The sequence below is a fragment of the Lissotriton vulgaris genome, chromosome 2_1, assembly GCF_964263255.1.
Source record: "Lissotriton vulgaris chromosome 2_1, aLisVul1.2, whole genome shotgun sequence".
In the NCBI taxonomy this organism is placed as follows: domain Eukaryota; kingdom Metazoa; phylum Chordata; class Amphibia; order Caudata; family Salamandridae; genus Lissotriton; species Lissotriton vulgaris.
In genome coordinates this window covers 409,477,612-409,502,980 of record NC_141687.1, presented here as the reverse complement: position 1 = coordinate 409,502,980, position 25,369 = coordinate 409,477,612, and the positions used below count along the sequence as shown (strand labels likewise).

Sequence of the window (25,369 nt, the reverse complement as noted above, 5' to 3'; positions counted from 1 at the left end):
TTGAACAGCACAAAGAGGGCAAAACTAAAATAAACAAGCAAACCCCAAAGGTACTAAATCCCATACCGATCAGTGCCAAATACAGGAGTGCTCTCACAAGATTGAATTTTTTTGAACTAGCTAAGATCAGAACTGGAGCTTGTAGGAATGGAGCAGACTTTATACATAACTGGAATTTAACTGGAGCTATCGGGATTGAAGTCGAACCGCTGCTACAAAAACTGGAACAGAACCAGAGATGTTGTCACTGCAGCAGAGTTGGAGCAAGCAGGACTTGAGCAAAGTTCTAGATTGCAGGGATGCAGCATAACTGGTGCTTGATGTACTGAAGCAGATTAGAGTAGAACTGGAGCCTGCTGGACTAGTACAGGACTTAAAAACATACCCACAAGAACAAGCCAAAGGAATTTTGACAAATAGTGAAAGTGTTCATTGATCAGAGACCCTTTGTACAGCGTTAGCACAGGAACTGACGGAAAGACTCAGCTCCAAAGTGGGAAATAGCAGTGGCCTGTCCATTTGGACTGAGGGGCCACACACCCACCTTTTTCCAGGCAAGGAGAGTGTCTGTCTGGCTGAACAAAGGTCAGACTAGCAGGCACTCTTCTGGTTCAGGTCAAGGAGCCAGGAGCTACACCTGCTAAAGCTCAGACCCCTGCTTCCTGAGGTGAACTTTGCCAGGCTGAGGATTTCACAGCCCTGTGGGCATGACCTTCTTAGCCTGGCAAAAGTGCCTCGAAGCCCTCCCCTCATGAAGGGAGCGTCACTGATTGCTTCAGACCTGGGTGCTTCAGTTTTTAGCTCTGAAGTGCCCAGGGAAGAGTGTCTATCAGTGAATTCTTGTCATAGAGAGGGGTAGGATCAGCAATCTCACTAACCCTATACCACTCTGGGACGAGATTGGAACATGCTGCCTTCCCTCATTGGATGACAAAATGTCAGCCAATGAGGGAAGGCTGTAGGGAAGCTGCTGTTGAGTTAATTTTTTATTGTTTTTTAATGTTTGGTGCAAACGTGCATAAATGGTTGTGTATTTGTTAGCGAGTGTTGTGAATAGGTGTGCTTGTGTCAATGAGTGTGAGTGAGGTGTATGTGTGATGAGTCGCTCCCGCAGCCCCCCATCCATGGTAAAATACAGCCTGCCACTGTTGGGAACCACATGACAGGACAGGCCCAGTTTAATCAAAAACTTAACAGAATGGTGTCCATATTTGGTGGTGCTTGTGCTCCATGGCTTTCTTGGAATGTATGTTTGACTTTGATCGCTAGCTAGGAAAGGTGCATCATTTATTGAAGTTAGCACTGACACGTCTGCCTTGCCACTAAGCTTGATTGTGGCCTGCAACCATGATATGTGGCAAGCAATAAACTACACATCAGGCAGGGTAGCAAGTGCTTTCGTCCACTTGTATAAGATCTGGTGGCTCTATACACAAGATTGGATTCATTTCAGCTATAAAGCCTTCTGACTGTAGTCAGTTCCGACAAAATACATTTAAACTCTTTTTTCATTCATTTATTTATTTCATTATAGATTACATAATGAGCATGACAGTTTACATCTGTGCCTGGACTGCTGATTTAAACCCAAAGTATGTCTTTCTAGCAGATTAGAAAATTATTTAATCTATGAAGGTGCACCCCAAGTAAAAGGCAATTGAACTTTAAGACAAAAGATTGGTCCTAGCAAGTAAGCACATTTATTAGTTAGCTGAACATTTTCCTGATTAACTTGCACGACTAGAATTCTTCAATAAAGTCCCAAAATAACTGTAATTGCCAGTGACAAACTTACATATATCGTCACTGTTTAGCACAGATTGAACATAAATCCACACCGTTAAAACCATGCATTTGAAAATCTTTTCTAACATAAAATATAGAAATATCACTGCAAATTCACCCTCCTGGTAGTCTTCCCAAAACATATGTGATAAGTAAACAAAAAACAATAAATGAGAATCCTGAACAGACACATATGATCTTCAATATTTTTCTTCCACAGAGCCATTCTGTCTATCCTTTCAATAGTCTACATTATTCCACTAGCCTTTATTTAGAGATTGAGAAACAGTTTGATTATGGCCAGTCTCGAAAGTCCACATCAGCTAATAGGCAAAGATTGATGCCTTGCTGCAAGATGTATTGCGCACTGCAAGATAGACGCAGCACTGCAAGATATACGCCGCACTGCTAGATGGATGCTGCACTGCAATCTAGACGCAGCACAGCAAGTTAGACGCAGCACTGCAAGTTAGACACCGCACTGTAAGACAGACGACGCACAGCAAGATAGACGACGCACTGTTTTGCCTCTTCGTGCTCTCAATTGATCAGGATGTGATATGTGTTGATTTTCCTCTCTTGTGCTGCGTCTCCTGATGCCTTGATCTCAGAAAGATTCGAAATCCACCCGTTTTTGATCTGTACCTGTGCACATATGGAAAGAGAGATTTGATCAATGAAGTGGAGTGCATCTGATGTTCTATTATAGGCCTGTGAAGATCATAACTACCAAAATTGCCAAAGTGGTGTTGAGTGAAACATTATCACAGAATGTGTTGTGTTAGTTGTATCACTTGTTGAAAGACTACAGGGAATATTCACCCATTAACATAATAATCACTCCTGCCTTATAGGCTAAGCATAAAGGAAAGGAGTTTGTATGTCTGACAAAAAGGCCCCTCCCCTTCAATCTGATCACTTACATGCAAACAGCCTGCAAGCAGCAACATCACCAACAGGTGAACGTCTTTGCAGCAAAAATTCATCTTCCAGGCACAAAAAGACAAACCATGCAACGGTCACTTCTATATGGCTCTTCCTCGTAAGCAGAAAAGCCCTCACAAATAGAACAATTCCTAACAAGGGAAACACATCAATACAACACGTCATACTAGTTACAAACAGACATCTCCACTGCAAACATTCTGCTCTCCTGCCCAAAGACCTGAAAACAGACCAACCCTCATATACATAGAACTCCATAGCATAAAGTTTTGCAGGAGCATCTGCAAAAACATTACGATGTTATGAAGCACTAAGGTGGGGGGTGATGCTGCAGATGAACTTTAAACCCTAGCTGAGTCACCTCCAGCTGGAACAATTTTGAAGCATTATGCTGAATTGGTCCATCCATGGTCCACCAGAATTGTTGAGTAACAACAAAACACTCCTGAGGATCCTTTGGCACATGTGCCGGAAAACGAGAGATATGAACAATAGACCCAACATATAAAGTTAGCACAGGCAGACATGCTGGTGCAGTTCTACGTGGTTTGCATGTGGTTTAGGGTTGATGGAGGCAGATTCTGAGTTGGGTCTGCTGAATGTATCTAAGATTAACTGCGTAATCGCTAGAATGGGAAGTTAAGTGAGGAGGAGACACAGCTTTCTGTCTGCATTTTCAGGCTGCAAGTGGAAGGAAGACAATATACACTTTTCTTGGGATTATGCTATTAGGTCATGTGTGTTTTTGGTGGTTTTGGTTTTTAGGACAGCCTTTTTCCAGATTGCTTCTTAGGAAGATTCTTGGGATGGTTCTTGCAACCGTCCAACGTAACAATTTTATGTGTGTGTTTCCCTTATTCACATAAGTGAGTCTCTGCTAACGAAAATGTAATTCTTTCTTGAGTGCGTTATTGTAACAATAGAGCATTTCTATATTGGTATGATAATTTTTGTCCCTTACATTCATAAAATGAAGTAGGTTGAAGGCAACCTTGGATTCAATGTTTGCATTAAAGCAGCCCTTACCTACCTACTAAGCTGAAGTTCTTAATTTCACCTTCTAACTCACAGGAGGGCCACTGAAAAGCATATATTCACCAACCTCACTAGAGCGTTGAACCTGTGTACACTCATTGATGGTGGTGTGGAAAGGCAAAGCGAGCGCTGTAAAATTACGTGGAGACTGGAAAAAGTATGCCAAACTATAAAACATCTAAATTGATAATAAGTAGATTACCAACTTCTTGCCCTGAAATGCCTCCCTTTAAGGGAAGCCTCCTATGTGCTGGTAGTAATATACAACCTCAGTCTCTCTAGTCTTCAATGCTACCTCCAGTCCTCCCCCAATGTTCGAACAGACCAACCTGTCAAACTCAACACCCCCAACCACCTTTTATGGATATTCCATATCATACAGGCTTCTGAGGCAACTCCACTGGCTTCAGACGCCCGAATGTAATGGAATTTGTCTGCCATTTCCAACCACCTCAGCCATAAGCCATACCCTGCATGAAAGAAAATGTTGTTTCTAAGAAAATATGTGGTCTGTTCTTCGCTGCTTAATTTTAAGAGGTATTTGTCATCAAGTCATTAGATCTCGTTGGTGACAGAAAGGGAAGAGGATGTCGCCTTGCGGCTAGAGCGGTCGACCTCGAAGCTGGGGAACCAGGTTCCAGTCTCTGCAACGACGCTCAACATCCTGTGGTTCGGGGCGGATCACTTAATGATCCCCCTGCCCCACAAAAAAGGATGTGTCCATCTGTAACTAAACTGGTGCTCATGCAAAGCGCTCTGATATCTTATATCTTCGGGTCTAGATTGCATAATACAAAACTCTAAAAAACAAAAAAAAACTGGTAAAAATCTCCAGCAGTATTATGAAGCCACTGTACCTTCACCAGAGGAGATCTTCACACACCTCAACCAATTCTAGAGGGGCTGGGGTAGGGAAAAATAATCAGATATACACCATTTACTTTTGATAATAGTTATAAAGACTGGGTTATTTAGCATTAGGCCAATAACCTCATATATACAGTACATATGGCCAAAGTTTTACAAGTGTACTGTTATTGGCGGTTTAGAGCATGACCCCTTATCTATACCCTGCAAAAGTAAGAGCTTGTCTTCCAGATCCTTCCAATTCCACTTGAAGGCCAATACAAGTGCACACCTTATTGAAATTGGGGCTTTGGTGTGACGCTAATGAATTCTCGATACATTTATGTCTTTAACTCTAAGGGCAATATATTTAATTGTGCATAGATGGTGACCGATGAACTGCCTCCAAAGAACAGAGAAACTGCACAGGACCAAAGTGTGGCTTGCATTTACATATACCTTTGTCGCATTTTCCACTACCTGTATACTACATGGGTTGTGAAAGATAAATGTGCACTTTAAGGAATCCCTGGAAACATACATAATACATTATGGAATAGTGAATTTTTAATATACTATTTCTTACCTTATTGATAACAATAGCAGTTGTGGCGAGAGTACTGTAGATGAACAATGTTGCAATGATGCCCATTAGTATCCATTCAACCAAATGAGATTCGTGGCAAGGCTCTGGGTCTGAAAACAAAATGTCACTCTTATTTCAACAGACTTTTAAGCAGTGCCTTTCAGATCCTTTAATCTAGGTCTTAAACAATCCAGGTGGGCATACCTACCTAATGTTTCCTTCTCACCTGACTTGTACCCCAAATTCACACCAATGTATATCTTTTTTTTCTTCTTTTGTATCATGACCTTTCAATTATAAGATCTTATGGTGGCCCCCCTACCTCCATCCAATCACTAACCACTCTCTTTCTGTTGGCCAAAGTGATACCCACGCTCGCCTGCCACCCTGCTTTCACAGCGGAATTACTGGCATCCAAAGTCTCTAACGGAGCTGTGGGTGTGGGAGCTCTATCCTCCTTGGAACAGTAGTTCAACAAAGGTTTCCAAACAGCAATAAATGTTTTTTTCTGTACCATGTAGCATGTGTATGATCTTTTCAAAACCAAGTCTAAACTATTTTTGTGTGACAATTATGTAGCTGATGGCTAGCGCCCACCCACTACCTTCCCGAAGCAACGGTTTTGCACATAAAAACAGTAGGCTGACCAACAAACACAAGCCTAGTTTCTGCCCCCCCCCATTTTTTTCTGGCGCCATTCTAGGAGAATTCCACATGGGGCTGTCACGCATACGATGGGTGTAACTTTCGCTCCCCAGAAGCTACTAATTTTGAAGAAATGTGCCCACTTAGCCACACCCTTCCCAGCAGTTTTCAGAAATGGACCAGTCTATTGTGCAGTTGTTTCAGTTTAAAGTGCCGTTGGAGTAAGTTCTTAGTGGCTGTCATTTGCATTCCAAATGCTTTTATGAGTATTTTGGAGTGGTGTGTTCGACTGCAGCTCAGTGAAAATCTGATCCAGCTCATCTTCCAATTTGCACATATAAAATTCCTTCCCTTACGAGTTATTTTCCTGGATAATTTTATAAATCATAGTTCTGATATGTACTTCACTGTCTATCTGTCTATGAAGTATTCCGGCAACATATTTTTTCAAAAATATTGTAAGACACAAATATCATGTAAAAAATATTTTGATGTTACATTTTAGTTTTTTTTATCTTATGTCATCTTTTGAGTGGGTTAAAGGGTTTGTAGGGGAATAAAGTGGGATTTTGTTTTTTAATTTTTAGTTTTTAGTTGCTTATAGCTTTTTTGACTAACATTTGATTTGTTACTTAGATAATTAAGTAAACATTTTAGTTGTGTAATAGATCACTTGAACAATATGGTAATATTATTTTTACTTTTTAATTCGTTAATTGAATGAGTGTGTTCATTATTTGTTTTTCATAATTTGGATATCAATTATAATATGTTTATTTTTATTGATTGATAGTTATTTTATAGTTTTATATGTTTTGCTAAATAAAGAGTTTCTTATTTTTTCTAATAATAATTTTATATATTGTAGTGGTTGATGAAATTTTCGGAAACTAGATTTGGAAGTTTTTTAAATCTATCTTACTTTTTCTAATTGATTTAATTTTTCAATGTTATTTCTGCATAATTTCATATGTTCATTTTGTATTTTTAGATTTTTTTCATTCATACAAATTAAACAATGTGAAAAATATTTTTATTTGATTATGGAAAAATATTTTGCGTTTATAATATATATCATTTAATTTATATTATTTTAGGATAGAAAAAATTAAATCTTAGGTTTCTGAAGTTTAATATTTTCCCTACCACTGCATACGTTGAAGTGGGAACAGTAGTTCTCACATCTTCTAAATCCAACAATTTCCCTACTGTTGCTTAAATCACAACAGTAAGAGTAAATCTAACAATTCCAAATTCCAGCACTTTTCTGACTGTCGCTCAGGTTGAAGAGGAAATAGTAAATCTGACCCTTCCAAAGCCCAAGACATTTCCTACTGTTGCTCAGTTTAGAGCAGGAATAGTAAATTTGACTCCTTCAAAATCCAACACTTTCCCTATTTCTACTTACTTTGGGAATGGAAAGAGTAATTCTGACACTTTCAAAGTCCAACATTTTACCTGCTGTTGCTTACATTGAATATTAAATATAACCTCTCCACAGTCCAATGCTGCCGCTACTGTTGCCTATTCTGGAGCAGGAATAGTAACCCTAACCCCACCAAAGTCCAGCACTTTCCCTACTTTTTTCTTAGGTTGGAGAGAAAATAATGAATTTTACCCCTTCAAGTCTATTTTTTATCTGAAGTCTCGAAAATTGCTTTAATATATATTTTGGTTTTAATTGTACAACCTCAACGATTCAGTCATTCCACAAAAATGAAACATTCCTTAGAATGGTTGTCTACTAAGGTTCTGATTACGAGTCAGGCAGAGTGGGATTACCATCTGGAATTCCATTGTGCCTGATCACAATTGACCTTGTGTTCCTACACCCGAGTTTACCAGTCGCTAACTTCCGCTCTTTTAATCCTTTCCGTTTGGTAGCATTATAAAGAGCAGTTGTTAATAATACTCAGTGCATTGCTAGTCTGATTCTGCTAGGCTAGCATTCAAACCCATGCACGAAACGGCGATTTCTGCATTCAGATTTCGCTATATTTGATAAAGTATAACTATTTACCGTTTCTCAAAGCCTAACCTTGCCATCACAGGAAAACTTTGCTTTGTTTCTCTTCAAGCGTTTTGTACAGATCCTACAGATCTTCAGTCTGCTCTTCCAGCTCTATGCCCCATCCTAACGTGGTCTGATCCAGTGTCTCTATCCTAGACCCTGTCCTCTTCTTGTTATTTAACCAATGACTGAGTTTCTCAATATGTCACGCAGTTCTCCCAGTCATCAATAATTGAGTTTCACAACATCAACAGGTAGTTCTCCTATGCCCCCAAGATTGACTTTCACGATAACATCAGTGACTATCTAACAAATCTTTTTGTCCACATCCCAAATATTTTCCCCTTGCTTAAGTAACACCTCCACTAACACCATCTAACACTGATCACACATGCAACAGAAAGTATCCGTTTGGTATCATCTGGTGCAAGCAAACCATTTTCCTCTCCCACCTCTCCCTTCTCACTCATGTCATCATTCTCTCACTTGCCCTTAGCAACAACTGGGTTCACCTCATCAGTAAAATATGTCTTTCCATGTTCGTTTCAAATGCTGTCCCCGCAGGCCAATTCGTCCTTAACATCCACAAGGTATGACCTAACCCTACATACCACTTATCAATTCTCTAACTGTTAAAATAGCTACATAATAAGCCTCCATTTCTATTCCTTCATATCCCTTAAGAAAATGATGCACCTTGATTCATGTACCCTGTTCATACCCTCAATAACTGCCTTACCCTCTTTCTTTAGACACAAGAAAAGCTTGCACAGAGTACAAAACAAGGCACTCCATATAATCCTCTTTTTTGTCCTGAAGTGAATCAGTGGCCTAACTCTCCCCCACCTTGTTCAAACCAACCATCTGAGTACCCCAATAGCTCCTTAGACTCTCAAGCACTACATTTTCTTATTACCCTCATCTCTCTCCTCATGAACGCCCTGCATGTTCAGGTCTCTTCCCCGCAACTAGAATGCAGTTCTACCTGGTTTGGGGTCAACCACTGTACTGCCTTCATACCCTCAAAACAACTCTCCTCCTATGAGATCTGCAGTAACTTCACAACCCATCGCTTTCACCAACGCTGACACTGGCTGATTCTGACCACCCCAGTGAATTACGAACATTGAACGTATCAGTTTGTGCTGCCCCACTTTCACCACTGCAGTTCATAGCTCCATGATCTTATTAAGCGCTTATGATACTGCCTGGTTACCTGTGTTTTTAAACGAAATAAACAAATTAAGAACTGAATAAAGTCCATTGCATAAGATGCTATGAGGAAGGATGTAGTCTTACCAATTACATGGAGCATGGTTCCATTGCCCATACTGGTGCGGTAGGGGGGCGGGTACATGATTTCTATTGCACAGATGTATGTGCCAGAGTTGTTGGCATGCAGGCCACTGAGTGTGAAAGTTACATTATTTTTCCCAGGCTGTCCAAAGCATTTGATTGCTCCTTCCACAGTGAATGATTCACAATCTGTTGTGTAGGATGAGGAACAGATAACAGTGGAATTGCCAGATTCCCTCTTGAGCAGAGTCCCACGTATCTCAGTAGCTTTGCCGGTGAATGTATAGCTGCACACCAAATTAGCCTTCCTTTGGTTGTTGGCCACTGCTACAGGTTGCTGGAATACCTTGATGGCTGCCAAGACAAATATAAACATTAGATAGCACAAAAATTTGTATAATTATGTTGACATCATTATGCAATTGATAAATAGGGAAATGGGCTGCTTCTTTTTAGCACTGTGGGGGAAATCTCTCAAAGGAATAGAATGATCTTGATAGAAATAATCTTCCTGGCAAATGGGCCAGTGGTCAATGCTGGTACTCTGACCCATCACAGCCAGTGTTGAACTGCTCAGAATGTATCACAGTGTGTAATGTGCCAATTGCCATAACACCCACTTGGTGGGCTTTGTAAATCAACCGGTGTGTGACAGACCACACTGACTTTCCACACAGTGTGTTGACAGTGATCAGAATCTGGGTAGAGTACACCACCCATGATGTGGCAGGCTACATAGGCCTCACCACACACGAGAGTGGGTTATGTAAAATGCAGCTTCTGCAAGTATGGGTATCAGAAGAGACTGGCGAATATTACCTCCACAATAGCGATACCCCCATACTATTTCTGCTGTTATCTATAAACTACAGTATGTGGAGGGACATGTTGACTGGTGGTGCCATTAATTGTAAATGCTTTTTCATCTTAAGACTTTTTTTTATTGATTGATTGAGTGATTTATTTATTGCTTGATTGATTGGTTGGTTGAATGATTTGCAATGTGTGAAGTGCGCTGTTACCCAAGTTCCAGATGTGTTGCCACCAAAGAATAAGTGCAGCGGCGAACAGCTAGAAAAAAACAAGTAGGTTTTCCGGAGCTTATTGGCAGGTTGTAAGGAGTTGTCTGGGCGAATGTAGAGTGGAAGAGATTTCCAAGCTTTTGAAGAGAGAAATGCAAAAACCTGGCTTTGCGGATTTTAGGGTCAAGTAGTAGGTAGACATGTAAGGATTGAAGGCGCCTGGATGGCAGTAAGACTGAAAGCAGACCTGGCTTTAGGGAGGGACAGAAAAGTCTTGAAGAGTCAGTGTTGTTTCAGAACCTGAGGAGTGTTCTAAGGTATGAAGAGATTCAAACCCAGAATCGAAAGGGGCGGCTGAGTGTTGGATGACCTGGAGAGTGATTAACAGAAACTGCAGAAGTCCTAGGTAAAGGGAATCACAGTAGTCCAGTCTGGAGAGGCCAAGAGACTGCACCACTGTTTTACTAAGATCAGGAGGATGAGAAGGAAGGATCTCCATGCGTACTCTGAGAAGCATATACCAAGTGCATACCACTTTCTGAGTATCTGTCAAAGGAAAGCTTAGAATAAAAAAGACACTAACTCCTATTAATTATAGGCATAAACTGATCCACTTTAAGTGTTTTCATCAATATTATTATACAGTCCATATTTGGTAAGATTCTGGGGAATTGAACATAGGGCATGTAAAAGGTGTGGGTTTGGATCCTGCAGACTTCCTACAATTGCCCTGGAGCTCTGTGAACATGCGCCACTACTGGCAAGATGTTTTACAAGTATTACTTGAAATTGTCGGCACTACGCTAGATCCTTCTCCTGATGTTCATTGTTCGGGGATACGTCGTCTACACCTGAGGCATCTCCTATCCATCTTAGTCGTTCTGGCTAAGAGGGAGGTAGCAATGGTATGGTTGAGCTCCAGAAGTTCTGTGGTCAAAGCATGGTTACAATCGGTAGCCTATTGTGGTGTCATAGCGGAACAATATGTAGGTGAACAACCGCCTAAGGTGCAACCCAGGACCATATGAGGACCTTATCATGCCTACCTTTACCAAGCTAGCCCTGATCACCCTGAGACTCAGTCATTGTCTTCTGGACAGGCCAGTAAATCAACTATAACCATTGAAGCCCCTCTCAGTCCTTTATTAAATATAGATATATGCATGCTATTGCTCTATTTCTTTTTTTTTAGTTCAGTAAGATTTTATTGAATTTTTTGACAATGGAGAAGTACATAAATACATACAAAAAAGTGAAGAAATAATTCATTAAGTTACAAAGAAGCGAAAGAAAACAATCATAAGAATACATTCATCAATAAAATACATCGCAATATAATATTGTCAGTTAAAGGAGAACTTAAGAAGGGGAGAAGGGGAAGGAAGGGGAGGGAGAGAAGGGAAAAGGGAAATATACATTTCATAGCATAATGACTTAGATAACTAGAGTTACCAATAAGATATTATCAATAAGACAACAAAAATCATAACTGTACATACGAATCTATAGGAGACCAAAAAGATTGAAAATGTGAAGAATTATGACGAACACCTTGTAACGATAACTGAGCACCTCTTCTTGTAAAGATAATCCAAGACCACCAAGCATGGACTGAAAGAGAAGTAGCATCCTTCCAACAAAAAGTGATGGATTTTAACGCAGCCGAAACCAAAAAATTAAATAATTTAGCTTCATTATCATCAAGGGGCACACTCAAAGCAACAGATTTACATATTACTAAATTATAAGAGGGTAAATCAGAAATAGGTAAAATTTTCAATATTACATTCCATACTTCAGACCAAAATTTCCTAATAGCAGGACAATCAAATAACATGTGACGTAAAGAACCAGGATGCAAGTTACAATGCCAACATAAGTTAGATGGTAATAAGTTAGCTTTAAATAAACGCAATGGAGTCCATAAAGAATTAAATAAAATATAAGCATTAGTTTGATAAATTGACACAGGCAAACACCCAGAAATACAATGAGTCCAAATTAATGACCAAGAATCATTGGACAGAGATAAAGATAACTCATTATTCCAAAAAGTGGAAATTGTATCAACATTGGAACCTAAGGATTCTGTAAGTTTTTTATAAAATACAGACACGGCTTTAGAGGACAAAGAAACAGTATTAACATAGATCAAAAAATCAGCTGTCATTTTAGAAGGAATACCATTTGGGAAGGAATCTAAAATAGAATTACAAAGAAATTGATATTTTAACAAATCTGATAAAGGCAGATTGAATTCGATTGGAGTTGAGTAAATGGAATAAATGCATCATCCAAGAAAACATCTCTAAGATAAGAAATACCTTTATCAATCCAGGAAGACCAAAAAGAGATATTCCTATTTAATTTGATTAAGGCACTATGCCATAGGGACAAATGTAGCATAGAAAGTAAAGGGGATTCAAAATTGGAGTCTAAATCATTAAATATTAATCTCGATGATTTGATTATGGAAGAGGAATGTACAATCTTAGATGTAGGAGACATGGTTAACAAGGATAGTAAAGGAAAAGGTTTTACAAGGGATGTCTCAATATGAAGCCAGATAGGGGGATTAACCATAGGGGAAATATTAAACCATAACGAACTTTGTTTAAGGATAAATGCTTTATGATACAAAAAGAAATCAGGTAGGGCAAAACCAACTTGACATTTGGGAATTTTTAATTTTTTATAAGCAATACGGGGAGGTTTATTATTCCATAGAAATTTAGATAATAGTCTGTCAATATCTTTATAAAATTTAAGGGGAAATTGAGTTGGTATCATAGCTAGAGAATAAAATATTTTAGGGCCAATAGTCATTTTAATAGATTCCATTCTCCCCCACCATGAAAGATGAAGGGAAGACCATTTAGAAGTTTTTTGCTTAATATACTCAAGAATGAACTCACAATTTAATTTCAAGGTAGCATGGAGGGATGATGAGAATAATATTCCCAGTTATTCCAATTTACTCTTTTGCCAAACGATATCTGGTGAGGGTAACATATCAGGAGTACATAACATATTTAGCGGAAAAAAATCAGTTTTACTAACATTTAATTTATAACCTGACACAGTGGAATATTTAGAAATAATATCAAGCAAAAATGGAACAGATAAAACAGGATTACTAATAAACAATAACACATCATCAGCATACGCCAAAGTTTTAACAGTAATATCATTGATAGTAATTCCATGAATGTTGTCGCATTTTCGAATGTAATTAAGAAAGGGCTCTATACCCAATAAAAATAAAAGAGGGGAAAGGGGACAACCCTGACGAGTTCCTCTGAAAAGGGAAAATTGGTTAGAAATCTGGCCATTAATAAACAATCGAGCAGTGGGAGCATAGTATAAAGCAGAAATCATACGAATAAAGGAGGGGCCAAAATTAAAAGATAATAAAGTTTTAAATAAAAACTGCCAATGGATTTTATCAAAAGCTTTTTCAGCATCTAATGCCAAAACATCAGCAGGGACAAGGATAGTAGAGCTTTGCTTAATAATATGTAATAACGTTCTCGTATTATTAGCAGAGTATCTATTTTTCATAAAACCAGATTGATCGGGGTGAATGATTGAATGAAGGACAGGTGCTAACCTAGAAGCGATAATTTTAGCATATAATTTACAATCCTGGTTAATCAAAGAAATGGGACGATAATTAGCAACAAGGGTAGGGTCTTTATCAGGTTTAGGAAGTACGACAATTAATGCTTCAGAAAAAGAACATGAAATGGTACGTGATGATGAAAAATGAGAAAAAATTTGGCACAAATAAGGTAAAAGATGATGTTGGAACTCTTTATAAAATTCGGCAGGGATACCATCAGGACCAGGGGATTTTTTCTTTGGAAGCGATTTAATGGCTGAGAGAATTTCATCATTAGTAATAGGTAAGTCTAACTTAAGTTTATCAGAGGAAGAAATGTGAGGTAAATCAGAATGTTGTAAAAAGGCATCAATTATAGATTCATCACAAAAATCTGGTTTATTATATAATGTGGAATAAAAATTTAAAAACTCTTGAACAATTTCATTATGGGAAAGTGCAATTTTACCTTGAGGACATTGAACGGAGGTAATCTGTGTTTTATCTCGTTTAATACGTAAATAATTAGCCAGAAGTCTACCAGACCTATTGGTGTTAAAGCGGAATTTAGCATTGGATTTCGAAAGTTGAATCCCAGCTCTTGTACTAAGAATAGCATTAAATTCATACCTAAGCTTTTGTAACTTTCATTTATATTGAGGATCACTAGACGTAATAAATAAACGTTCAAAATGAGCTATTTGTTTGTCTAAGGATTTAACATGAGAATTAAATTTCTTATTTTCTTGAGCCATAATAGAAATAGTAGTACCCCTGACATAGGCTTTAAATGCATCCCATCTAGTGGTAACGGAAGTAGAGCCTTCGGGATTGAATTCAAAATAATCCTGAATTGCTTGGAACAATTTGGGTTTATGAGTGTCATTAAGGACAATATCAGTATTCATACGCCATCTCGACTGTTTGGTAAAAGAAGACGAAACATTTAAAACAAAAGAAATCATTGCGTGATCAGAAATGTCAATGGTGCCAATAGTAGGGTTATTTGCAAATTGAATGAGGGAAGGGGAAAGGAAAAAATAGTCTATTCTGGAATGGGAATTATGAGGAGTGGAGAAAAAGGAAAACTCTTTACCAGTTGGATAGTGCAATCTCCAAATATCCGCTAATTTGGTGGTTTGAACAAAAGTCTTAAAGGCATGAAAAGTCTTGGACGGTCTAAATCGAGATGTAGATAATCTATCCAACAAGGGATCCACAAAAACATTGAAATCTCCACCAAAAATCAGTGGAACATTTCCCAACTTTAGAACTTCAGTCGTAACAATAGCCCAGAAAACAGGATCATCAGCCGTAGGGCCACAAACATTAATCAAAAAGAAAATAGAGTCATGAATTTTAACTTTGGCTATAATATATCTACCTTCAGAGTCTGAAATCTTATGTAAGACTTGACAATGTAATCTTTTGGCAAAGAAAATAGCGACCCCGTTCTTTTTACCTTTAGCAGGTGAAGAGACAATAGTGTCAACCCACTTTTTGTTCATATAATTTAAAACTTTATCATCAACATGTGTCTCTTGGACAAAACATATATCAGCCTTAGAGTTACCTAAATAATCTAGAATTTTCAAACGCTTTACTGGGTGTCTTAAACCTTTTACGTTGAGAGAAACAAGTTTAATATTATGAATATTAGCCATTAGGATAGAAGAGAAAGTAAAGAAAGGAATGAGAACAAGAAGAAGGCAGAAAAAGACAGGTTAAAAGAGTAACTCTGAGCGAAAAATAGGAAAGGGAGAAACAAAAAAGAAAGAGTAAGGCACAAACAAGCAACATAAATAAAGACAAGGAAACGCACACCCGTTCCTCAAGTATGGCCAGTTACAGTTGGAGCCCATGAAGAAATGTATGCAGAAACATGCCACAAGAATTCAGCGAAATCAAGTCAAGAATTAGGATCTTGTGTATCCATTGATGGAGGAGCCTGTTGTTCAAGGAAAAGACGAAGATCTTCTGGACGCTGAAAAGATTTAGAGACATTGTCTTTCCAGACCCGCATTGTAGAAGGATCAAATAGGCCATATTTGAAACCAAGGCTCCTCAGCTGTGGACGAAGGGAAGAGAATTCCTTACGAATAGCCACTGTTTCTTTAGCAAAATCCTGATGGATGAAGATTTTGGTTCCATTCACCAACAATGATGGGATTTCCCTCACAGCCTTTCGAATAAGAATTAGATGATGATGACGCAGGACCTTAAATATCATCTGCCTTGGCTTAGAATGACGAGGATTGCGATGTGACGGAACTCTATGAGCTTTATCAATCTCCAATTTTTCTGTGAACTTAATATTCAGGAGACCAGGCAGAAGAGATTCAAGATAGAGCCGACAATTGGTCCCTTCAATTTCCTCAGGTAAGTTAAAGATGCGAAGATTATATTGCCTATTGCGATTTTCCAAGTCCAGCAGCTGATTATGCATTGGAATAATTCTTGTCATTAAAGGCGTAAAAGCATCCAACTTATTCTTGTTATCTTGAATTTTAATGGTATTATCCGACACCTTCATCGATATAGAAGCCATATCTTTACGAACATTTTTGACTTCTGAGGCAATGGTGTCAGTATTTAAACGTAAGGCTTTAATTTCCTCCAAAATTAGGGCCAAAGAAGGTTCTGAAGATTCCACCACCTAAGATTTGGTTGGAGGAGGGTACACCTGCTGCTTCCTTTTATTAGTGGAGGAATTCTTAGAATCCATTTTGAGGAGAAAAAATGTGCCTTAATATGTAGAAGAATTTAATAAGACAAAATAACCTCAAAATGTGAAGTAAAATGTAGTAAATAGGGGCAAAATGCGTCAGAAAACACTGAAAAAACCCAGGTGCAGCAGCTAAACAGTACAGTAGGCGGAGATAGGCCCAAGCCAGCCTCTTTCATAAATACCTCTCCGCCCCCAGGCTCACAATTCCGGCAGTACCTTGAGGAGCAGCAGGGAGCAGAAACCATGAAAGGTGAAGAAAATACTTCCGTTGAGCAAAATCGTCAAAAAAGAATTCCACAGGTAAGTAGAGGCATCAGGAGGCAAGCGCCGGTATTTTCGCTGGGATTGTGACAAGAATTCGTCGTTTAATCAGCTTAAAAGCTCCGAGGAATCACGGAGCTCCGGTGGCGGTGGCCATCTTGGTTGACGCGCTCGCGCGTCACGCTATTGCTCTATTTCTAATGTGCACTGCCTATGTACGATCTAAGAAGTGTGACAACTGTGTATGCTGCTTATATGTGGAATAGGTGTGGTGACAAATATTTTGTAAATGACACCTAAATTGCGCACAGAGTCAACTTGGAAAGCAGTTTGACCTAGCTCTGGAGGTCAACATCTGAAACTCCAGACAGAGGTGGTGACAAAAAGGAGAAATTTCAATTTTCAATGAATTTAAGAGAAGGGAGTTGTACCCATCCACAGCTACCCAAATTGCAGAAATAGGGTGGAAAAATCATGTTGTATTTTGGGCCCTTTCCTATTGGTGGCGTTAGGCCCATAATGTTCAGACCTGTCTGGGAATGGTCGTTTTTTTCAGTGGCAGATGAACTGGGGTCCAAAATCCGCCGCTACCCAAATTGTTAAAAAAAGGTTGCTTTTGCTGGGTAAAATGTGATGTCTCCAGGTTATGTTTTGGGGTGTTTTATGCAGTAGTGCCACAGGTGGTGGGGTGGGAGAGGGGAAGGGTAGGGGGTAGTAAACTCCGGCTTACGGGCGACTGGAGAAATGTAAATAAATAAATAAATAAAACAAATTTCATTGCGCGCACTGAAACGCATTTGGTGTTGATTTCATGGAGGAAAGACCTCCATAAAATCAGTGGCGGTAAGGAAAGTCTGAATATGCTGGGGTGGACTGCAGCGATCCTGCCAGGCATATTACTGCCTCAAGTCCGTCACGTCATCACCAGGGAATGACGGTTCCAGGGTTGCATGACCACCAGGGTCATAATGTGGCAGTTGGAAGACTGCCACCTTTCTCCCACCACAAGTCTGGTGGTCCTCAGACCGCCAGACTCGCAATTAGGCCCTCAGAGTCCTGACACAGTCCAAACTTGCAGAGGGTTTTGAGCGTGTAGAAGGTCCAATTTAAAAATTTGTAATGAATAATGCATAGCCAACTGCTGGCTGAAATCATACGCATTTTCCCCCACCAGAAGCACCACATCCTGTCTGCCTTATCAAGGTCCAGCTGTTCCTCCAAACCAAGTTTCATCGGAAGATGATCCCGGGGGGGTTACTCCAATGCTGTTGCATTCAATATTGAGTTTAGTAGAGTCATTCTTGGAGTTTTTCCAGGGTGTGATTAGGTGAGTGCTCTTGTGTAATGTCTGCAACAACTGCACGTACCACCCCACTGAGACATCAAGAGGAGTATATGACCGACTTCCCAAAAAGTCAGTGAGTCATTTGAACTCTTTATTGTTATATAAATCACTGCGGTGTCAAGGCCGCGTGCGTGGAGTTGAGAAATCACTTTTGATTCATGTGTGACAGGAAAGATGAGAGAATGATGATGGAGGGGGATCGAGGGGAAATGCAGCTGCTTCTTACCTATGCGTCTGGACAATCCAAACCAGGATCTAGAGGTACATGCCACTGTTTCCATTGTGAGGGAGTAGCAAGACGTTGGAGCATTGAGCATTGATGTCAATGGTGATGAATGGGCTATGTCCTTCTCCACCGCTGGTAGGTGTAGGAGATATTGAACTGGAAGAAACCAGAAGTGCACAAAGTGCATCTTTCCACATAAATAATACAGCTCTGGATCCTCAAACCTGCCTGGGTGGAACAGGACCACAAGAGTGTTCCATCGTATCCTAGGTCTCTTTGCCTCCGAAGTGACTCCTAAAAACTGCATAGAAATCAGGCCGAACAGGACTTGTGTCAGAGGCAAAGGTGTATTGGTAAACAGATGCAATAGACAGGGAAGTAGCACCATCTTTATAAGACCTATTCATCCTCAAGTGACAGGAGGAGGGATAGTCAGCTTATGAACTGTTTGGTCATCTTGGTCAAGGGACAGCCATAGTTGTCCCTAATCACTGTGTCCATTTCCCTATGTACCCAAACTCCCAAATTTTTGACAGAGTAACTGCACCATTCCAGTGGAAATTCCAAGACGTTTTTCAGGGTGTTGGGGGTGAGCGAGAGCAGGACATATTTGGAAACATTGATATGGATCCCTGACTGTGCCCTGTATTGCATATATTCTCTCAATATGTTATTGAGGCACGTGGCTGGGTATCTCAAGTATAGAGTCATGTCATTTGCGTAATGGAAAATAAGGGGCTGCTGACTTGTGTAATGGATTGCATGGTCAGGGCAGTGCTGCCTGACTCTGGCCGGTAATGGCTCCAGTGCCAACGCAAATGATATCAGGGAAAGGGCACACCCCTGTCTCCTGCCTCGAGCAATAGTGACCAGATCGGAAATCTGTACTTTAATGTGGATATTTGGCATGGGGGGACATGCACAGAAGACTAATCCAATCAAGAAAGATCTAGGGGAGCCCCATTCTAGCCAGAATATTAAACAGATAGTGCCACTCAAGGGAGTCGAAGGCACAAGAGGTATCCTGGACCACCGCCACTGGATTAGGATCGGGGTCTGAGTTCTGAAGGCTGGAGAAGAGGGTGCACAAATTTTGCGCAGTTGAGCAACTGCCACAATACCCGATTGGTCCAGCTTGACCAGATTGAGTAACCATAGATTGAGGCAGTTGGTGATTCATTTGGCCAAAATTTTGCATCACAGTAAATAAGAGAAATTCAGTGATAACATTTTCAGGACTGAAAATACTTTCCTAGTTTTAAAAGTGTAACTATGATGGCCTCTCACAAATATGGGGATGTGATGCTATTGTCGAGCCTCCTCTAACACTTCTAGCCGGTGAGGTAACAATGGTAGAGAATAGCCTAATTGGTAATAACAAATCTTCTACTATTTTGTGCTCCCACAAGTCTGCTGATAAAAATAGTACCCAACTTCCGTGGCTGGGCTTGGTGCCAGTGACATAAAACCAGTAGAGAATAGCCTTATAAAACTCTCCAGACAGTCCGTCTGACCCCAGGGTCTTGCAGGTAGGGAGCTCACCAACGGCTCTTTTAGGTCATCCAGTTTGAAGGGCTCCACCAAGAACAAACGCTGAGCATTGCTCATCCAGCCCAGAGCAGTGGTATCTACATAATATGCAATTGCCCAGTCCTGAGTGGTCCTCCTGGAAGTGTAAAGTTGTGTATAATGGGAATGGAAGGTTCTTAGAATGGCATCTGAGATCTGGTGAGTCACACCAGACCCATCCACCACCAGCATGACGTTGTTAGCCACTGAGGGGCGTTTAACCATGCTAACCAACATTTTGCCAGGCTGTTCTCCCTCACCATGTGCTCTGGCCCTGTCATACTCCCCTGGACGCAGCACTCACACTCGCCATATCTGAGTCCTCAGTCATCTTGTCTCTGATAACTGTCAGGGTAGCATGAGATGGGACTCTGGCAGTCAACTCCTCCAACTCCAAAATGTCCTGCTCCAGTTTATCGAATTGTGTGCAAAGTGACCGCAAAATACCCTTGTCCTTTGACATGTAGAGTCCACACACCATGACCTTTAAAGCCTTCCATATTATCCCCACACTCTCCATGGACCCCAAATTTGTCACAAATATTTTTTCAATGTGAGTGTGCAGTTCCTCCATGAACAACGTGCTTAAGAGGTGCTCCATGTTCAGGTGCCAGTGTCTGCCCAAGGGCTGCAAAGTAGGTGGCTTTATAACTAACAAAGATAGGAGTGTGATTAGAAAGCAACCTAGGCTGATGAATCATGTCAACCACCCAAGTGCCCACATCCGGCGCCATCAGCCAATACTCAATCCTAGTCCATGTATTATGAGTGGCAGAGTGGAAGGTACCCTCTTTAAGCTGTGGGTGCCAATGCCTCCAGTCATCCAGTAGTCTGTGGTCCTTCATTATCTCAGTGAGGTGTCTTGAGGCTGAGGAGGATGTGCTAGCGTATGCCCTGATCTATCCAGCCTATCCTGGAGAGTGCAATTTAAGTTGATGCCCCACAGGAGGCCAGGGTGTGTGGCCAGGGCACCTCTCCAAAATGTTACAAAAAGGGTCGGATCATCTACATTTGGTACATAGCAGTTAATAATTGTCACACAGTGGCCACCCAGGTGGTCCCAGAGGATAGCATAGCATCCCTGAATATCTCTGCGCCGTCCACTTTGCATGAAGGAACCCCCTCTTTTCACTATGTTGGTGACCTCACAGGCATAGGTAGAATAGGATGAAACTACATACTGTGTTGCCCACCTTTTTGCAAAGAAATTGTCCCTGTGTGGGTCGAAGTGTATTTCCTATGGCCTAGGGCTATGCTTACATGTTTTACATGCGCATTTTTTGCGAGAAATGCTCATGCGCATGCGCTCGCACATGCACAGTTTTCGCACTGCTCACTCAAGTTTTGAGAGAGAGACAGAGAGGAAGAGGAGGAGGGCAGTCACAGCAGGATCTCGGCACTCATAGAGGAATCTCCGCACTCAAAGAGGGATCTCCACAGTCATGGTTGGATCTCCGTACTCAAAGAGGGATCTCAGCAGTCATGGTGGAATCTCCGCAATCAAAGAGGGATCTTTGCAGTCATGGTGGGATCTCTGCACTCAAAGAGGGATCTCCGCAGTCATGGTGGGTTCTCCGCACTGGTAGCGGGATTCTGCAGTCATGGAGTAGGCAAATCTTCGCACACTCCGCTGGCAGAGCGTAGTTCTCCGCCAGCACTTAGTTAATATCGACTGAGGCCCTAATTCACAAAGAGAGTATGCACTTGGGGTGGAGGGTCTGCAGTCACAGCAGGATCTCTGCACTCATAGAGGGATCTCCAAACTCAAAGAGGGATCTCTGCAGTCATGGTGGTCAGCACAATGGCAACTGCAGTGTGGAGATCCCGCCACGAGTGCGGATATCCCGATACGACTGCGGAGCCTCCACCCCCAGTGCGAGCCTTTTTGTGAATCAGGGCCTTTATGCATGGCTAAATATCTTGCAACAGTTTTTGGAATGTGTTTACATTAATCAAATTTTGTAGCAAAATGCTAAATATTTTTGTTTTGAAAACAATAATCTGACTGGTCTTTGCTTGCTGAACAGTTGCACATTTGAGTGAGAATGGTGCTGAGGCAGTTTTGAAGAAAATACACTTTTTCATGAAGGCTGCATACACAAAGCAACCAATCACAGTAAGACAAAGTCATCCTGCATTGAAGAACATTCTTATACCATGTTTGCACATTAAGAGTAATGCTGTGTTGTGTACTCTTTGAATGTACAGACAAAATGTAAAGCATCCTTCCCTGACAATACATTTTGCCATAGTGACACTAAGGTGCAACTATGATAGAAACTAAAAAATATAGATCAGGACAAGCTAAGAGTATCAATGACAAAGATCATGTGACTTTATTTTGTGAAGTAGGGGAAAGCAGGAATTCTGCAGTAAGGATTAAAATAATCACAAACTTAACTTATCTTTCTAGGAAAGTCAATGAGTTGCTCTAGAGACCGGAAGTGCTGTAAACAGATAGTTGTTCAAAAGTGGTGAGTGAAACTAACCCACGCGGGAAAAAGTAGCGAGTAAGGGCGGTTATTTTGTGGTGGTGACTGAGGGGCTGCTGAGCAAATACTGCAGAATCAAAAGGAGACACATCGACTGAAAGGAGAAGGGAGTACTGAATCTGGTGATTTCTAGACGGTTTTAATTGACAATATGCTTTATATTAGTGAGGGTGTGTACACCGTTAGCTAAACAAACGCTTAAAGTTCAAGAGATGTTATGAGCAGAGTTTGCGAGACAATGATTTAACTTCATAATGCACGGGTGATTCCACGTTTACAATGACACTGGAACATAGTTTGGGAGAAAGATACCAATACGGGTGGATTGCTGAATGAAAAGCGATAACAATAAAAAAAAGGAGGAAATACTAGGGACTTCCCCATAAGAGCAGCAAACTATTAGACGAACCTTTAGGGTCTTGTGCCTGGAAGTACACCGCTAAGTCATTTGCTGCAAGCCTGGCCTCACTAAAGACGCGGGCTTTGGGGTCCAAGTGACGGTAGTAGGATGGCGTTGAGTTCACTCTCGCCAGTGAGTCGGGGGCCTCCTCTGCTCTAGCTTTGACCAGGTCCACCTCAGTATCATCACGGCTTAGAGGCACATGAATGGCTGGAGAGAGAGTCACCAGCTCAGAGCTTATGGACAGAGGGTGAGCTTCCAGCACTGCCAGGCAGTTTGCGGTGCTTGACACACACAGTGGGAAGAGACTGGAGGGCACGAACAGTCTGCTTAACAATGAATGGTATTGCACAAGATCAGACAGTGTGACAAGGGCATGGGAACACTGACAGACATGATGCGTGTCCTGAAGCATATGCAGAGTGGCAAAAACTGGGGAAATAAGTAAAGACTGTGCGAGAAGCTTCTTCCGGTTGAAGCAGGGTACAAGTCGTAAAAAAAGAAGTGGGGGGACGCCGAAAAGTGCCGAGCTCCTTGTCCCAGAGAGGCAAAGAGTGAAGTCCAGCTGTGTGGCAGGGGGAACGGGGTCCCCCGGTAAAATAAGTGGGGGGACGCCGTCCACCCGCATGGTACCCCAACACGAGCCCTGGGTTAAAGTGACTGTGTGAGGAGTGGAGTCACGTTGACTAACAGAGGAAGAGGCCTAGTCCATGGAGGCAGAGGCAGGAAGCAGGGTAGTATGAGAAAAGAGTGTAAGGAACCGAAGAGCAAAGATGGTGGGAGGGCCGTGAGCCGCACTCACAGACAGTGCGAGTGACCGCAGCCCATGGAAAGACAGTTGTGGGAGCCGAGAGCATATTAACAGTGAGGGGAGCACGGGTACATGGACAGTGGGAAGAATATGGAGTATATGACCGGCTGTGAGAAGAAGTTGGGACAGATAGTGTCAATGGACTGGACAGACAGTTTGAGGAGGTTGGGGTTCATGGAGAGTGTGAAGAGTGTGGGTTGTATGGAAGAAGAGAAGACAGGACGAAAGGAATGCGGCAAAGCGGCACGCAGCCCAGTTGTCCTTCAGCCAATAGGAAGTCTCATTACCTTGGAAAAAATGGTAAGAAAAGTGTGAGGAACTTGGTGCAGGTGGAAGGAGTATGAGGGGTGGGGCACAGCCATGCTTCCCCACAACTTTGGAAGTATGGGTGGAAGTGTGAGGATCATGGGAGCCATGGATAATAGGAGGAGCATAAGTGACATGCACAGGCAGTGTAAGGTTCGCTGGCATCTAGGAAGACAGCATCGGGATCTTGGCGCACCTGAACAATGGGAAGTGTCTGGAACTCCGAGGAGTGCCTTACCCTCTAGTGTCCTTCGTACCAGCACTATCATGAGGTCTACTGTACTTGAGGGGTAAACAGCCCTCACAACGAAGCCGTCACCCTGCCTGCAATTACAACGCATACCATTACCCCGCAAGTCGAAACAACGCCTTGCAGAGGGGGAAAATGTGTTGGATTCAAAATCCAACACCTTCCCTACTGTCCACACAGACTGGAGTTGGAATAGTAAATTATACTATTCCAACATCCAGCGCCCCCCTCCGCAAGTCGTTGTTTCGACTTGCGGGGTAATGGTATGCGTTGATACAACGTGGTCATTATAACGACCTTGTTGTAATAGTATGCAGAGTGAAGGCATGAGTGAAAAGGAGGCATATTCTTCTTGAGGTGAGGCAGGTCACGGTGTGTCCTATACATATTATGCATTCTGTTACTTGTTGAATAGGTACCCTATTATGCTCTTTAGTGCTGTGAAACCACTGGCTGGTAATAGTGAGAAGTACCTCGTGCATTCATTGGTCACGCACTGCAGCAGAGGCCCGGATAGCATGGTCCCTGATGCCTTTGCTGAGTCTGTTACCCTTTACTACCATTCAAATCCACTTCATCATTTTCCATATTCCAGTTAATTTACCTTCACTGTCCTGAAGACGAGGGCTCACTTCCACTGGATCCTAACGGATCCAGGGTTGAGAAACTAGTTCTGTATTAGTCACTCCTAACATTAGAGGAGATCCACTGGCTTGCATTTAAAAGACAATCAGACACAGCCTGCAAAATCGCAGCCTCTTCCCCTTTGCCCGTAGCTACTCACACGAGGATGCAGCAGACGCCAAGATCAGAAATCCTGCGATGACGAGAGAGGTCAGCATCCCGGCGCGGAGCGATGTGCTGCTCTTCATGCTGCTGTCCGTGCTGTAACAATACCTATAAAAGTCGTGATGATCTTGGAAGTACCCTTCGGAATAGATACCATCAATGTGTGCTTGAAGCTCTACCAATGCAGCTACAGTATTTAAGTCACTGTCTACATCACGGGCCAGGTCACTTACGAAAAGTTACGCATAACCTTTGTTTGCATCACGTGAGAAAGGAAGCTGAGAACTGGGATGCCTGTTCGAACAGTTAACCTCAAAATCGGTCCTGTGACAGATCTGAAACCTGACACCTTAGCCAGCTCGCGGCATGGAAATCATTTTGAAGATTCAGAATTAGTATAAGTCACGTGTATTACGAAAA

General features: G+C 41.5%; 1 protein-coding gene across 1 annotated transcript; it reads right to left on the bottom strand.

Annotated features, from left to right (window-relative positions):
• Positions 1-1,509: 1,509 nt before the first annotated feature.
• Positions 1,510-25,163, bottom strand: CTLA4 (cytotoxic T-lymphocyte associated protein 4). Its single transcript, XM_086958563.1, has 4 exons — positions 24,945-25,163; positions 9,153-9,503; positions 5,198-5,307; positions 1,510-2,430 (listed from the first exon to the last, which is right to left on the bottom strand). Exons 1-4 carry the CDS (start codon positions 25,030-25,032, stop codon positions 2,326-2,328), a joined length of 654 nt encoding a protein of 217 aa, XP_086814689.1. The 5' UTR covers positions 25,033-25,163; the 3' UTR covers positions 1,510-2,325.
• Between the last annotated feature and the right edge of the window lie 206 nt (positions 25,164-25,369).

Coding starts and splice junctions, on each gene's coding strand:
- CTLA4 (XM_086958563.1), bottom strand. CDS start 25,032: ATGAAGAGCAGCACATCGCTCCGCGCCGGGATGCTGACCTCTCTCGTC. Junction 5,308..9,152: donor AACCATGCTCCATGTAATTG/GTAAGACTACAT, acceptor TTTTGTTTTCAG/ACCCAGAGCCTTGCCACGAA. Junction 2,431..5,197: donor CTGCTATTGTTATCAATAAG/GTAAGAAATAGT, acceptor ATATGTGCACAG/GTACAGATCAAAAACGGGTG.